Below are 15,336 nucleotides of genomic sequence, written 5' to 3' on the forward strand. Positions count from 1 at the left end.
CATTACTCATCTTGCATCACAAAAATGTATAAAGTGCACTAACTTTGCAAGTTGGTGATGACTAGTCTCTCGAGAACTATCATGAAGTGTGGCAGAGAGATCCAGGTCAGCCTCTTTTTCTTTGTCCCTTAAAGGCTTAATACACAGGATACACCAACCAAAATTAATTTCTTCTCAGGGTTGAATTGTCTCCATAACCGCTTTTGATTCTTTAACGGCTAATGGCCTCCATCGCAAGCCGTACCAAACGTAGACATCCCTCAACATCTTGGAAGTTAAAATCAAGAGCCCTTTTAATGGAAGAGATACTCTCCCCACATTTGGTCTCACCTAAGCTTACATTAGCAGCTGCAAAAGCAATTCGTGATTTCCTTGAGGCTTCCATTGCAAAATTTACATCCTGTGCCTGCATATCATCAAGTTTGATTATGCTCATATACAAATAGAGTATAATATGGAAAAGAAGCTCAGTAAGACATTATAGCTGTTGTATTATAGGTAAGATTACATTATAAACTTGATGTGGTTCGGATGGAAGTTGTGCTGCCCATACATAAAACCATTCCATGACACATATAGTGAGAAATTAAGCAGGATGCGTTTGCATCAAGGGTATTGAGGAAAGATGCATCATTTGCATATAATATTCTTCTCCTACTAACGATGTACATTTGAAGCCTAGTTGGTTTATAATATTATTATTCTGAATATTCTGCAACAATTTAAGTTTATAAACAGGATTAATATATGCTTACAAAGCTGAGCAACCGCACAAAGTTGGGACGGCTTCGGGCAGCAATGACATGGTTTCCAGGAACTTGGGGAGAGCTAACACCCGTTGATAAGGTAACCTTGTCCACTGTGGTGGGGTTGTTTAAGTTGTCAAGATCAGAGGCAGATGAAGAAGGAGACTCACCTGAATAATGCAACAAAAAGAATGACATCACATAACAACAAGAATGGTAGTAAACACCCCTTTTAGTGTCAATTCAGTGGCATATAATAAACTCTGAAAGGCAATTTCTAAAGGAAAAGAACGAAAAATAAAAAAAATAAAAATCATTTAATATGACAAAAAAATGGCACCCTCGTGGACCTCGTCACAAGCTCTTCTTTTAAACATGGATTTTAGGCAAGCAAACTAATGCATGTACCACTCCACCAATTAGAGAGGCCAAACAAAATTGGGGCAATTTTTTTGCTTTTATTTTTTTTAGAATTTTTTTAATTTTTTTTAAATTTTTTTGCTTATATATATTCTGATTTTTTGCCATAGGTTCATCATACAACTATATCAAATTATTAGATGTGTGCATTCACTTGTGTGTGACATTTACTTAGAACTGTGGGAAACTCGGGATTTTATGCTAAGAAGAGCTTATTGTAGCTTTAATGCATAAAAAGTAACCATGAAATAATTTCCCAGGAAAAAAAAAATTGTTCCCACAGAAAAACAACAATTTTACTAGATTATAATTACCAGGAGGAACCATTTGTAGAGCAGTTTGCAACTCGTGGCGATCTCTACTTGCACTAGTATGTGAGAAATAAACTACCCTCATATAAGCCACCTCCATGCATTTGTAGGCCAGAGCAGCAGCAGCAGCAGCCATGTGTTTGGATTTCTCATATTCAAGGGCACAAAACCTATTCCATATTGCAGATGATCAAAATGACAGGCATGAGAGCTCTAAATGCTCATTCAAATTTACAAAGATCAACGCATCCAGAACAATTTCAATATTAAGACAACCAAGTTCCAAATAGCTGCAGTATTATCCAGACAATTAAAAATTTTTAAACTGACGTGGCAGACCGTGAGCGGCAGACAATGGAGAGAGAATTGCATTTTTTTTAATTTAAAAACTATTGCCACATTAATTTGAAAATTTTTCTGGGATCAATTGTTTGGCTCTCTAGCACTTCTCTTTTTTATATGATACTATGAAGCAATCTAATGGAGGCTTCTATGGCTATTGTCCTATTAGAACTATTGTGGATAATCATTTTCTTTCTAATGCAAATACTACATTTTGTATATATAGTTTCAAATATTATCATGTTAGTCTTTTTTTTAACGATTTTTAATATTTAAATTTTCTGCAACAAATAAAATAAAGATTCTCCACGTTTAACCCAAACATAGCTAGCTTCTTTTTGGGCGTGAAGCAGTGTCAAACCAAAATATCCAACAATCGTTAGCTCTACTTAAAAAGGAGGTGATCCAACCGCACCTTCTAGTACGGCTACCTTGTTACGATTTCACTCCAGTCACTAGCTTTTCCTTCAGCATCTCCCTCCTTGTGGTTAAGGTAATGACTTCAGGCATGACCAGCTCTCATAGTGTGACGGATGGCATGTACAAGGCCCGGGAATGAAAAAAAAAAACAACTTAAAAAAATAAAGATTTTGCTACTTTTATTTCATGAAAGGTTTTGAAATACTTATTGTGATCATGGGGAATTCAAATTAATTAAGGCTATTAAGGCATTTTGACAATTTAGATGAAAATTATTATTTTAAATAACAAAGTTTTTTATTACTTTTGCTAATTATTTTGGCAAATTACTACAAAGTTTTTTCATCACCTCCTTTCCTTTTTAAGTAATTAAATTTTTTTTCTTTCTAATGTCGTATCATTTGAATTCATTTCTAATGATTTCAAATGCCCTTCATAATTTCCAAGAATTCATTTCTACTGATTTCACTTTTTTAAACATTTATTACTTGTTCATGTGAATGCATTTATCCCTTCTTCTTTTTACCATTTATTATTCATTTACATAAATGAATAATGTGCATATTTACACCCTATACACTACAATATTACATGCTTATAACTTCTTTCAAAATACTATTTAAATGGAAGCTATGATATAATATGTTGTGAATATTGGATGATAACTCATCACTTGTTCTTTTAAATTACCTTTTCAGTATAATTAAATTTTACAGAGTGTCATATATTAATTGTATAAGAAACTCCTCTACAACCAAAGACATTACTTCAATGAAAAGTTATTTAACTGTAATATTATCATATTTCCAAAAGCTACAATTCTTAAACAACTATTTTTTAAATAAGTATTTTAGGAATAAATCAATGTAAAAAACTAGAATATTTGTCTTTCAAGGGTTTCAAGCTATTTACTTGCGATAATTATCAAAGGATTTAATCCCAGTATATAATTTATGCATTTGACGTCCAAATAAGAGAATTCTAGAGTAGAAGCTAAAATCTAATGGCTATGAAATGTATCAAAAAATTTATGTTGGTGATGATAGAGTTGATTCTCCTCGTAATAATTGAAGTGCATGGCAGTTACCCATTTTTCTTCTCTCCCTACCAACCTTCATGCCTTCCAACTTGATAATACTTATGGCCATCATCATTGCCTTGAAGGCACATTTGACAAATGTGAAAAAACAAGGAGGTTGCATAACATAGAGGAGTGTATTATTCGAAATCTTTTTGATTGCCTTTTTGAGAACCCAATACATCTTAATCAACCTATTAACGAACGTCTTGATATTGTGTCAAAATGCATACTCTCTTGTTTGGGCATGGAAACTAAATATCGAGGCATCCGTCTTGCAACATGTTTATTAAACTACTATGAAAAGCACACTACCAAGTATTAAATGTCTATATATAGAATCAATGGCTCCAAGGCAGGTAAAAGATTCCCGACTACTTCTCTAGTTCTCTCTAAACGGACATGAATGCACACACTTACGAAGAAAATATTATCCTATAATAAATATGCATGAATATTCTAATACAACGGAAAAGAACACTTAACATTGTTATATATTTTTATTATCCAACACATTAAGACTTACTACCCACTCACCTTGTTATATAATTTATATACACCAAGTATATATATCTTACTTGTTAAATTTGTGTTGTGATTTTAGGTTGAGTAAGATGGCATTACAAGTTGGTGTGCGAGATCTTGGATAGTTGGATTGTGTGGACAACAAATCATAGTTTATTACTCGATTCAGTAATGTATCTATTAAGTTATAAAAATGTGTATATGTAAAGACAATTTTACTTGATTTTGTGTTTGGATTATGGTTATGGACATGGTGGACTCAAGATTGTACTATTTTGGAGTTGCTTATGTTATTCGACTATGCGTGGGGCGATTGGGACTTGCTTATGTGTGTTTAAATCTCGAATATTGAGACATATGTTCATCATTTTATAATATATATGCCTCACTATTGAAAATACTTAATAGATGATATAAAACTTAAAGATTCCTTATCCACACAAAAATTTACTTTAAATTTTCTCAAAAATTTATTATATTGTTTGTGTATATAATTATCTAAAAAATAAAATAAAAAATAAAAAATAAAGGCTAACAATAGCTATGTTCTTTCAATTTTATGCTCCTCAAAATTTTGATATCCCTCCTCATTGAGAAAATTATGCATATTTGCCTAAAACATACAATTGCAAGTACAATAAAAGCATAAAGTTTAAGCTTGTACCATAATGATAATAAACATAATTGTCTCCAAAATGTAGCTCATTCAGCTGTAGATCACGTCTTATGAAGCAGAGGTCACTAGTTTGAATCCCTCTTTCCCCTCCTCTTGTGTGGACTGATTCCTGTTTGCGTATGCAGCTATTCCTATTCTAGTTTAGGAATATGATAGCCTGATTTAGTTGTTATACTTGGAGTTCTGTTTGGTTACGGATTAAGGTAATCATTATCCCAGTTTATGTACTCTACAAACAGAATATTCTTGAGAAAAAATAATAATAATAATGAAACCGGAAAAATATATATATATATGAAAAGAGGCCACGTTGCCCATTTTTTGGTCATTTGTTGGCCTATTCATTATTTGGTCTATTGTTGGTCCTTTGTTGACCTAGACCGATTGTTTACCCTTTGTTGGCCCAATATCTTCAGCCTTTGTGGTATTGTTTAAAATACAAGCCTATTTGAGCCCGCAGTTAACTTTCATTTCTGGCCCATTTTTCTTTGGCCATTTTGGCTCATTTCAGCCCACAGTTTGCTATCTTTTCAACCCGAGAAAGGAAAAAAAAAATCAATCAAATTCAAGGTTTCAAGATCTTACCCATTGAGTTTGAGGGAGGCCTTTGGGCTTTATCTGTGGAAGTAGGCCATAGACCGAACCGCATAAATCTTTGTGTCTCATTTATTTTATTATAAAAAATGTAAAATTAGTCCATGTGGTTTACCTAATTTGCAATTAACTCCCTATGATATCAAAATGAACTGAAATGTTCTAGATGTATGTAAAAAAAAAAAACAATTTAGTCTCTACAGTCAAATTTTGTTAAGTGACTTAACAGATTCTAATAAAGTGAAACGTTAGAATCAATAAAATTGTGATACTTGCTATATTCTGTATGGACTAAATTATTTTTTTGGCATACCTAAGGACCTTTGAGTTCATTTTGATACCACAGTGAGCTAATTGTAAATCAGTTGAATCACAATAACTAATTTTACATTTTTTCCAATTTATTATTCCGCATTTAATTTATTTTCTTATATCTTTATAAATTTCTTCGTAGACATGTAAAAAAAAAAATGATAATAAGCATAACTATAAACACATGAAATTGAGAAGAATTCAATCTCACGGTTTAAGGGAAAACTAGTAATGCCCCTTGAAAATCATACATCATTGTAATTACCCTGAGCACCACCACTACTCCTTTACCATGATGGCGCCGCATGGATGATCGCACCGGGAAGTTGGGACGTCGATGAGGGTGGTAGTATGGTGCATTGCAAGTTGGAACTGGCGGAGAAAGGAAGATTTGATTTTGAAAAAATAAATAAATAAATAACCATCTTCAGAAATTCATAGATCTTGCCGACAACGCGGTAGAGAAGGCAACTGGCAAGAAGGGAGGTGTGGCCGGCATGGGGGAAAGTCTGGCTACGTTTTTTGGATCGAGGATAAATCATTAAAGACAATAGATAAAGCCTTATAAGAGACTAGAAGATCTAGAGAAAAATAAGTTCTCTCAAAAAGATAGAAACCCAATAAAGAGAAAAGCAAATAGCAGTAAGTGAGGGGGGAGGTGGGAAACCATATCCTCAAGCGACTTTTGGCTTTTGGCTTTCTTCTCGGTTTTCAGGAGAGAAGAGAGCGAAAGCGTCCCATCTATATATATATATATATATATATATTGTAAATAAGAAATGCTAGACATCTCAAGACTTTTTTCCTAAAAGTTCTCAAATGATGTGTCACCATCCCATGAATTGATCACACACTTCCCAAAATAATAAATCTCTTGAGATGATGAAACATCATTTGAGAACTAATTTTTTAGAGAAAAATTTAGAATGTGTAACACTCTTCATTGTAAATTTATGGCACAATATAAACTTTTAGGGTTAGATGTAATGAATGGGTCAGATTTTAAGATCCGATAATATCAAATTATAGAAAATCTTAGAGAATCCGAATCCAACTTCGACTCGCTATTAAAAGGGAATCGTTGCAATGCACTCCTTTTTAGTATTCGTTTTTATGCGATAGAAATTGGAGCAAGTCAAATCTCATTCTTGTTTTGTATTTTCTTGGAAGCAGTTTGAAAATGGCGGACGCAGAAAACAAACGACCAACAGAGACGGTATGTAGCACCATCATCTCTGCTCTTTGGATTCTTAAAGATCTGATCTTCGACGAGATAGGGTTCCATTCCTTTCATTTGAAGATTTTTTTTTTTCTAGCCTACCCTTTGGTTACTGAGAAAATGGAGGAGAAGTGTGAAGCAAAAATTTTGCATTTTGTGTTCTTGATTTTTCTCTTACGTTTTCTCAGCAACCAAACAGGAAATTGAATCGATGATATGCAAAAATCATCTAAATCTTATTTTTTATTGAAGGTACAGGATGATCAGAAAAGGCTAAAGTATCTGGATTTCGTACAAGTGGCGGTGATCTACAGTGTGGTCTGCTTCTCGACCCTCTACGACTACGCCAAAGAGAGCTCCGGTCCACTCAAATCGGGCGTCCACGCCATCGAAGGCACCGTCAAAACCGTTATCGGACCGGTCTACGAGCGGTTCCACGACGTCCCCTTCGATCTCCTCATGTTCGTCGACCGCAAGGTCCGCACTACACACTGCGCACATATATATATATATATATATATGCCTGTTTATTTCACGTGCTTTGCAAATTGCAGGTGGACGAGTCCATGAGGGAGTTGGATAGGCACGTGCCGTCGCTAGTGAAGCAGGCGTCAAGCCAGGCATTGACGGTGGCTCACAAGGCGCCGGAGGTGGCGCGAGCTGTGGCCTCGGAGATGCAGCGGGCAGGCGTGGTGGACACCGCGAAAAGCATCACGAGAACCGCGTACACCAAGTGCGAGCCAACGGCGAAGGAGCTGTACGCGAGTTACGAGCCAGTGGCCGAGAAGTATGCGGTGACGGCTTGGCGATCGCTGAATCGGCTGCCGATGTTCCCGCAGGTGGCTCAGATCGCGATCCCCACGGCAGGTTACTGGACAGACAAATACAACCAGGCGGTTTGTTATTCGGCTGAGAGGGGGTACGCCGTGGCGGAATATCTACCGTTGATTCCCAAGGAGAAGATCGCTAAGGTTTTTGAAGAGACCGATGTTGGGCCTGGGCCATCTGCCAATGGTGAAGTTGTCGACGTGGCACAGTGAGCATCGTTGACATGGGGAAATTAGTTGGTTGATGTTGGCTTGGGGTTAGCTTTGTTCATTACTTCTTGTAGGCCTACTAAACCCCATGGCACGATGTTTGTGATTTTCTTTACTGTGGAGCGTGGATCACATCTATTTGATTTTTTTTTTTTTTAAATATAGTTTTTTGCTGGAGTTTTAAAGCTCCAAAAGACTCCCAATCAGTTGAGGTCAAACGTGCAGATTTAAGAGAAGTAATCTGAATGATGATTTCATGTGCAAACTTGACAATAAACTGTCCTGAAGGAGAGGGTGCCAAATCCATTTGTCAGGGGAAATCCCTTAACAAGTGGTTCAAACCAGAGAAAACAGCCCATGGCCAGCAACCTCCTTATCCACCACAAATCTATGCTCAAGTATTCCTTTCCACGACCAAGAGGCATCAGCTTCTAAGAAATGAGCAGATTTTTTTTAAGTATTTTGCTTTTAAGGTATCTACCAAAAGCACAGACTAATAATCATCACCTTTCTAAGAACCAAGTATAGAAAGTTTCGTGAGCAAGAATGAAATTATCATGAATAGATCTGCCTTGAATAAAGGCAGATTGGGAAGGAGAGATGATCTTATTCAAAAGGGGCTTCAAACTATCAGCAAGAATCTTGAAAATAATTTGGTAGTTGAAGGGTTTAGCAATCTTAGGACTAAGAGCTATAATGGAATGGTTAAATTCCTTAAGGAGATGATCATCTCTGAAAAAGATTGGACAAAATGAATGATATCTTTTTTAACAACCAACCAATAGGCTTTACAAAAAATAATTTCTGACCTTTTCAATTGCTCCTACAGAGAGCATCATGCATAGAAATCTCCTGTGCTGAATTTTGAGCACAAGTGTGTGGATTGCTGGATGCGATCAATATCCCTCAGAATGGACGTCTAGATTCTCTCCCAAAGTGGTCTATGTTCTAGATTTTGAAAACTTGCTTCGTGGACCTCCATTTTGAGAACAAATGATATAAGCAGGGAATCCCACATAGAAAGAATCCGAAGCATTGACAACAACAGAGAGACCGGAAGGGTCTCTGGTCCAAAAAACCTCAAAACGAAAGGCCTTGGGGATATGATTATAAATCCCTCCAAGTCCACCAACCCATTGAGGCTTCTTTATTTTCCATCTCCCCTTACTCAGCTTACCAAAAGCGTCAAATTTCAGCTTTGAGAGATAAAGAGAGATATTTTTTCATGCAGCCAAAATGCTTACAGGAATTAATAAGGAAATAGACTAAATGACTGAATACTTCCAACTGGAACTGGGTGATACCACAAACCAGAATGGGTTAAGTTTCCAAACAATAATGTGATGATTTAATTCAAGGAGAAAACAATGAAGGTGAGAGACAGTTACTGCTTGCGCACTCTCGAAGAAAAAAAATTTTGCTGGTACATACAAATCATTTTCCAGGAGAAGACCAAAGCTAAAGACAATGACATTATATAAAGGAACGAGTATGATAGGGCAGGCCTAGAAAAAAGAAAAGAAAAGAGACCCTTCTATCCAATTCTTCTCTACCTAAGAAACAGGATCTCAACACTAGCCAATAGACAACTGAGACAAGTGTTTCCATATGAGCAAATAGAGAACACAACATCATATGTAACTAAATAAAGCTACTAAACAATCATATTATTCAATTCCCTCTTGGTTCCATCTCATTTTCAATACAATTCATCACGCAATGCAAAATGTCTGATAAAATCAGAGGTTCAGGATCAAATAAGATAAGCATTATTCAGGGAAGTGATAAAGATAATAAGCAGATTATGCTTAATCTATACCAACTCAGGAAGCTCCAACATAATCAAAAGAAAAGAAAAGAAAAAAAAAAAACCAAAGAAGTGCAACATAAACTAGTAGATGGAATAATTCTCACTTGCCCCAGGCCAGATGGTCTTATAGATAGACCTGACAATAGGAAGAATAGCCACAAGTGCGAGCTGAAGTTGATCTGAGCTGCTTGTTCTAACAGTTATCTGTCCACTGAGCTTGTTGTTGAGTCCTGCACGAACAGCCACCTTGTAACTCCTTCCAATTGAAATCTGTGACTGAAAATTGGCCCCTAGTGCCAAGTCACCTCTCCACTTTACGAGAGATAGACCCAGTGAGGATTGGTCCTGACCAATTGGATAATCTGCTTCCCTGAGACGCACTTCCAAATTAGCTCCATATGCTGAATCACCCTGGGATCGGACGGTCCCAGTGCTGCCTACCAATACCAGGCGCTTTCCAAGTGAAATCTGATCCTCCACTTTAACTCCAGTGGACACATTTTCACCTAAAAATGTCACAGATACGCCGGCAGTTGTCTTGTTCTTTTTGAAATTTTTAAATTTCGTCTCTCCTCGAACAATGTAAGCAAGTTGCTTTCCGATGTTTTGGATATCGAAGCCTGCCATGCTTGATCCATTCTCCCCATGTTTAGCGGAAACGGCAGAATCCAAATGGAGATTGAACTCCTTCTTATCCTTTGTTATTTGGACAGTAAAAGCAGCTGGAAACTGATTAGCAATGGCCAGACTATGTTCAAGATTGACACCATCATATCCGTAATCATGGTCCCAACCATGGGTGTCCAACACTGGTCTTGTTACAAATTGAGAAATTGGCTCCAAGAACCGGTATCTGTAAGCTGGAGTATCACTATCAAAGGAAGGTGGCAAAGCCATATCAGGTAATGCAACTGGAACAGCAGCCGGACTTCCATTTTCAGGGTCATCTTCCCCATCATAACCATAATCTTGTGCATTAACTTTACCTTTCTTCTTCATCTCTCTCATCCTTTTCAACTCCTCTCTCCACTGTTTCTTCTGGAGGAACTTCACCCGATATTCGTACTCCTCAAAATATGCCTTTTTCTGCTCTTTGCTGAGCTTAGCAATTTGAGATTTTCTGAGAGGCTTGAAGGGCGGTAGCTGGTCATACTCATCCTCCTCTTCCTCTTGATCAGAATCAGACAAGTCATCCAAGTCAATGTCAGAATCACCATTATCACCACCTTGATCAGCAGACAGTTTTGGATGTGTACGAGACTGCAACAACCAAGACAACAGGTATGGAAGTGGAGGCGACCGGGTACGGAAACCAAAGAGCTTTTTGTGGTCAAACACATCTTGAGGTTTTGACAGATTACTCACTTCAGATAGGATCTTCATGGAGTAGCTCAGTAGCAATAACTGAGGCCTCCAACTTAAACCATTAGGGAGTATCTTTTGACCTTCTCTATTCTTTCGACAAGAGGGATGGTTCTCAACAAGTGATACAGGAGTCATCATCAAACTTGGATTCATAAGACGGATATCACCCACAGCTTGTCCAATGGACTGCTGAACAACATGAGATCTTTGAGCAACAAATGCATCATAACGCATAGGGGAACCAGATGGTCCATCCGGAGGAGCAGAGGCAGCATGAGTTAAAGTAATTATGGCACTTTTCCAGATTGAAGAGCCAAGAGAACTAGTGATTGTTCTTAATAATGGCAGATCATTAAGATCCCTGGTTTGAGCATCCAGCCGATCCACGTAGAGGACAATATCTGGGGGGCATTTTTTTGTGAACTTCTTCACCGAAGATAACATTCTGCGGTTGATACCTTGTTCTGATGCAGAAGACTTCAGGCCGGGGGTATCAAATACCCTGATCTCAACTCCATCAACTGTCCCAACTATTTCTTTCACAGTAGTTGTGGCAGGTCCAAATGCATCTATGGGGGTCCTTTCTTCACCAAAAATTGAATTTATCATAGCACTCTTACCTACGCCTGATTTCCCAAGAACCAGTATGTTCAGGGAAAAGCTCAAATCATCTTTCCCCTCAGCTTCAAGCAGGAGAGCAGTCCTTTTTGCCGTTTCAAGGCTAAAAAGTTGACCAGTTTGCCTCCCTGCAAGAAGTGCCATCCGGTATAGGACCTGTGCTGCTATTGACTCTTCTGGAGAAACACCTAGTCTCTGCACAAGCCTCAAGAATTTCACCCTTATCTGCTGTAACTTCTCCAGCTTCTTTTTCTCCTCTTCGCTCAAGTTGTTTTCAGACTCACCCCCCATTGTGAGATCAGAAGGAGCAAAAAGGTTAGGACGGTTTTGTCGAGGAGCAGGTTTTACAGACGGGAGAGAGGATCCCAAACCAGCAGGACGCTCAACAGAAAAAAGCCTTGATCCATCTTGAGAAGTGATTGTGATACTGCTGCCATCTGATTCACCACCCGTTGCAGCTTTCAGTAGAGCTGCTAATGCAGCAGAATCAAATAACTCCTTCCCATCTCCCTCCTCATCGGTGTCCACTTCTTCATCAGAGTCTGTGGCAATTTGACCATCCATTCTCTGGGAGTGATCATGAAAACTCTCTGCACCTGAGCGAGAACCAGCACCTGATCCTCGTTCCAACTCCTCCAAGAACTGTTTGGCAGCTTCAGAACTTCCAAAGATCATACCATCAGTCTCCCCATCTGTAGCTGAACCTTCAATCTGGTCTTCCACATCTGAGTGGTGTTTTTCCCCATCTTCAGCTTCTAGCTTTATTTCTTGGCTCAAAATGGAACTTAGTTCTACAGATTCAGGCGTATCAGTTTTACCAGAAATCCTGGCTTCCACTTCATCCCCCCGAGCATCTACATCAATAACACCATTATATAATGATTTTTCCACTTTGCTTAATTCATGTTGGCTAAACTCGGGGATACAGTTCACTTCCCCAGTTTCGGCTCCTTCCCCTCCATCTAGTTTGTTACCGTACACATTTTCTACTCCAGCAGCAGCTATCTCTATGGCACGTTCTTTCTGTTTGGCTTCAGAATCAGCTTCTGGCTCATTTTCGACTTCTGGATTCTTCTCAGCATTAGCCAGAACCACAGTTTCCTCATCAATAGCAACAACTTCATTGTCCAAGTTTTCACCTTTCTCCACATCCGTGACAATACTTTCACTGTTGTTTATGGGCTTAACAGTCTGATCAGACTCAGTACTTGCAACAACAGACTTCGAATCAACCAGCTCTTTTGCATTACCACTGATTTGGTCAAACCCATTATCTAACCTGAAGCCTCCATCAACCAGGACCCCCATCCCTTTAATATCAGCATCCTTAATTTCGCCCACATCCCCAACCACAACAGCTCCCGCTTCCACAACTGATTCCCCTCCACTAGTAAATTTCAAACCATCCACTTCAACCAATTCGTCATCTACTGGTTCTACAATCCCAGGCTTTGCTTGGTCAGCTCCGCCACTGAGAATCGTACTGTCTTCGACTGCCACAGCAGCCTTCTCAGTTTTCGTTACCACCACCGACTCCTTTCCATCCAAACCCTCACTTTTCAACTCTTCCACAGGCTCCTCACCCTGCAATTCAGTCCCTTCCACCCTCTCTTCCATTCTCAAGCCCCGTTCAACCCCAAAACTCGAACCCTCGTCAAATTTCGAACTTTCAAACACCTTATCCTCTCCACCACCCTCAAAAACCTCAGCAGTGCCCTCATGAGCACCACTTCCAATCCCCAATTCACCCAAATTCCCATTCTCACTAAAACCCTTTTGCCCAATACCCAAATTCTCCACAGAACCCTCAACCCCAACTATCTCCAAACCCTTATCACCACCTCCCTCAGCTTCCTCACCCAAAACCCCAACTTCTCCTCCTCCTACAACATAATTTTCATCATCTTCGTCATAGTCATCATCATCATCATAATTTTCATCATATTCGTCATCATCATCATCATCCGCTGATACCTTCGCCACCGGCGCTACGCTTACGCTCTTCAAAAACTCATCAAAACTAACAGAAGGGGCATCAGTATCAACCCCTCTAATGGCTTTCTCTAGGGTTTCTTCATCTGGGTCCCCCGACGCCGTTTCAAACCCCTCCCTAACACTCCCAAACCCCTCATTTTCAGACCCACCACCATATCCATTATCCTTGCCATTATCAACCTCTAAAGCATAGTTTTTCATCGAATTATCAATACCATCAGAAGCATGAGAATAAGAAGTGGGGAAAGAGAAATTAGAACCTGATGAGTTAGAGAAAAGTGACGTCGTTTCCTGAGCAGAGTCCTTGGAGTCCATGTAGGTTCAATGTGATTCTCTAACAAACTACAGGAAAACACGAAAAGCAGAGAAACTTATTAAAGGGTTTAGAAAGAGTGAGAATTTCAGGGTTTTTGCTTCGTTTGGTTGTTGGGTTTTGATGGGTTTGGATAAAGGATGTGGTTTTGGATTGGGTTTCTGAGACGAGAGCTTGTGGGAGGAAACAGAGAGAGATGCGAGGGAGATATAGAGAGTGTGAGAGATAAGGTTTATGGAGGCCTCTCCGCGCAGGTTTTCGATGTTTTTCATAAGATGGGTGAAATGACGGTATGACCCTTGATCATATTTTCTTTTTGGTTTTACTCTCTGCTGGCAGATTATCTCGGGCAGATTTTTTAGAAAATTTTACGCCAGAAAAATATCATCGTCCAAATACCATTAGTAAATAGACAGATGTCAATACGAAACATGCTTTCATTTTCTGATATTTTGTTGTACTCGACATTTTTTGATTAATCGTAAAATGTTTTATATTTTTTTTTTGACAAAAATAATTATGTCGAGTAATGTATGAGTTAGAAAAGAATAATTATTCCTCTTACGAAGAAATGTATATTCTTCTCAAGCTATTCCATAATGCTTTCAAAAAAAAATAATTATTCCTCTTACGAGCCCAAAAAGGTGGTATGACCACTTTCTGTGAATTTGGGGTGGCCTGGATACCTCCGATTCGCGTCGGAGGTGATGCACCCCTAGAACCTCTCAGGAGTTGGGCGTGGTCATAGCCACCACAATGCGTTATGAGGGTGGTGTTGTTACCTACAAAATTTCAAGGTTTTCTTTTCCTTTTTAAGAAAAAACAAATTTGTGTTTTAGTAAAATAAGAAATATTTTGGATTTTTTAATAATTTTAGTTCAATTCCAATTAAAGCATATCTCTTGTCATCAAACAAATATAAATAACTTTTTCTTTCATTCACTCTTCGTAATAACCATTCATTTTCCCATTAAAATACCTATTATTCGTACTAAACGAGACTTTAAACTTATTTCCTTCGGATAAACACGCATTCTATGGTATATGTGGATCCTCTCCATTTCCTTTGAAATTGAGAAGAGTCGGTCCCTTGATTTATAAGGGTAAAACTGTAATTTCACTTGATTCATAAGGGTAAAACTTTATTTATAAACAATTTTACCCTTATGAATCAAGGGACCGGCTCTCCTCCATTTCCTTTGAAATTGAGAGGATCCCATTCCCTTCCATGCACACCAACCAATGTCAAAGCCATGCCGGCCAGTAAAAGATGTTTTTAGAAAAACATTTTTAATGCAAACTGAAAGCTAGAAAAAAAAAAAAATGCTTTTAGAAAAATATTTGAAGGGTGACAGGCAAAGACGAAAATCAACAATTTTCTTACAAAATGTTTTCAGCTAAAATTATTGTACATCAAAAAAAACCTTTACGCCAAAACGCTATAATATATTTTTGATTCAGCTGAAGCTGATGGCAATTGTAAACTATTAATATAATTATCTTCTATTATGCTCAATCCCTCCATCTTAACATGCAATTATCTTTCTTAAATGGA

General features: G+C 38.1%; 3 protein-coding genes across 4 annotated transcripts; 1 reads left to right on the forward strand and 2 right to left on the reverse strand.

Moving 5' to 3' along the window:
- Positions 1-211: 211 nt before the first annotated feature.
- Positions 212-1,613, reverse strand: LOC148587958 (cysteine-tryptophan domain-containing zinc finger protein 3-like). Its single transcript, XM_088513482.1, has 3 exons — positions 1,481-1,613; positions 756-916; positions 212-406 (listed from the first exon to the last, which is right to left on the reverse strand). The coding sequence occupies exons 1-3, from the start codon at positions 1,611-1,613 to the stop codon at positions 212-214; spliced, it is 489 nt and encodes a 162-aa protein (XP_088369608.1).
- A 4,829-nt stretch (positions 1,614-6,442) lies between these two features.
- LOC132171879 (Rubber elongation factor protein (REF)) lies at positions 6,443-7,990 on the forward strand. Of its 2 annotated transcripts, none has more exons than XM_059583290.2 (3): positions 6,443-6,640; positions 6,896-7,120; positions 7,198-7,990. In XM_059583290.2, the coding sequence occupies exons 1-3, from the start codon at positions 6,605-6,607 to the stop codon at positions 7,681-7,683; spliced, it is 747 nt and encodes a 248-aa protein (XP_059439273.2). In that variant the 5' UTR covers positions 6,443-6,604; the 3' UTR covers positions 7,684-7,990. The 2 variants fall into 2 exon arrangements, with proteins under 2 accessions (XP_059439273.2, XP_059439274.2); XM_059583291.2 differs by having other exon boundaries at positions 6,902-7,120.
- A 1,328-nt stretch (positions 7,991-9,318) lies between these two features.
- On the reverse strand, positions 9,319-14,035 carry TOC159 (translocon at the outer envelope membrane of chloroplasts 159). The gene has a single exon (XM_059579788.2). The coding sequence runs from the start codon at positions 13,781-13,783 to the stop codon at positions 9,572-9,574; it is 4,212 nt and encodes a 1,403-aa protein (XP_059435771.2). The 5' UTR covers positions 13,784-14,035; the 3' UTR covers positions 9,319-9,571.
- Between the last annotated feature and the right edge of the window lie 1,301 nt (positions 14,036-15,336).

This window comes from Corylus avellana, chromosome 1, assembly GCF_965113065.1.
Source record: "Corylus avellana chromosome 1, dhCorAvel1.hap1.2, whole genome shotgun sequence".
Taxonomy (NCBI): domain Eukaryota; kingdom Viridiplantae; phylum Streptophyta; class Magnoliopsida; order Fagales; family Betulaceae; genus Corylus; species Corylus avellana.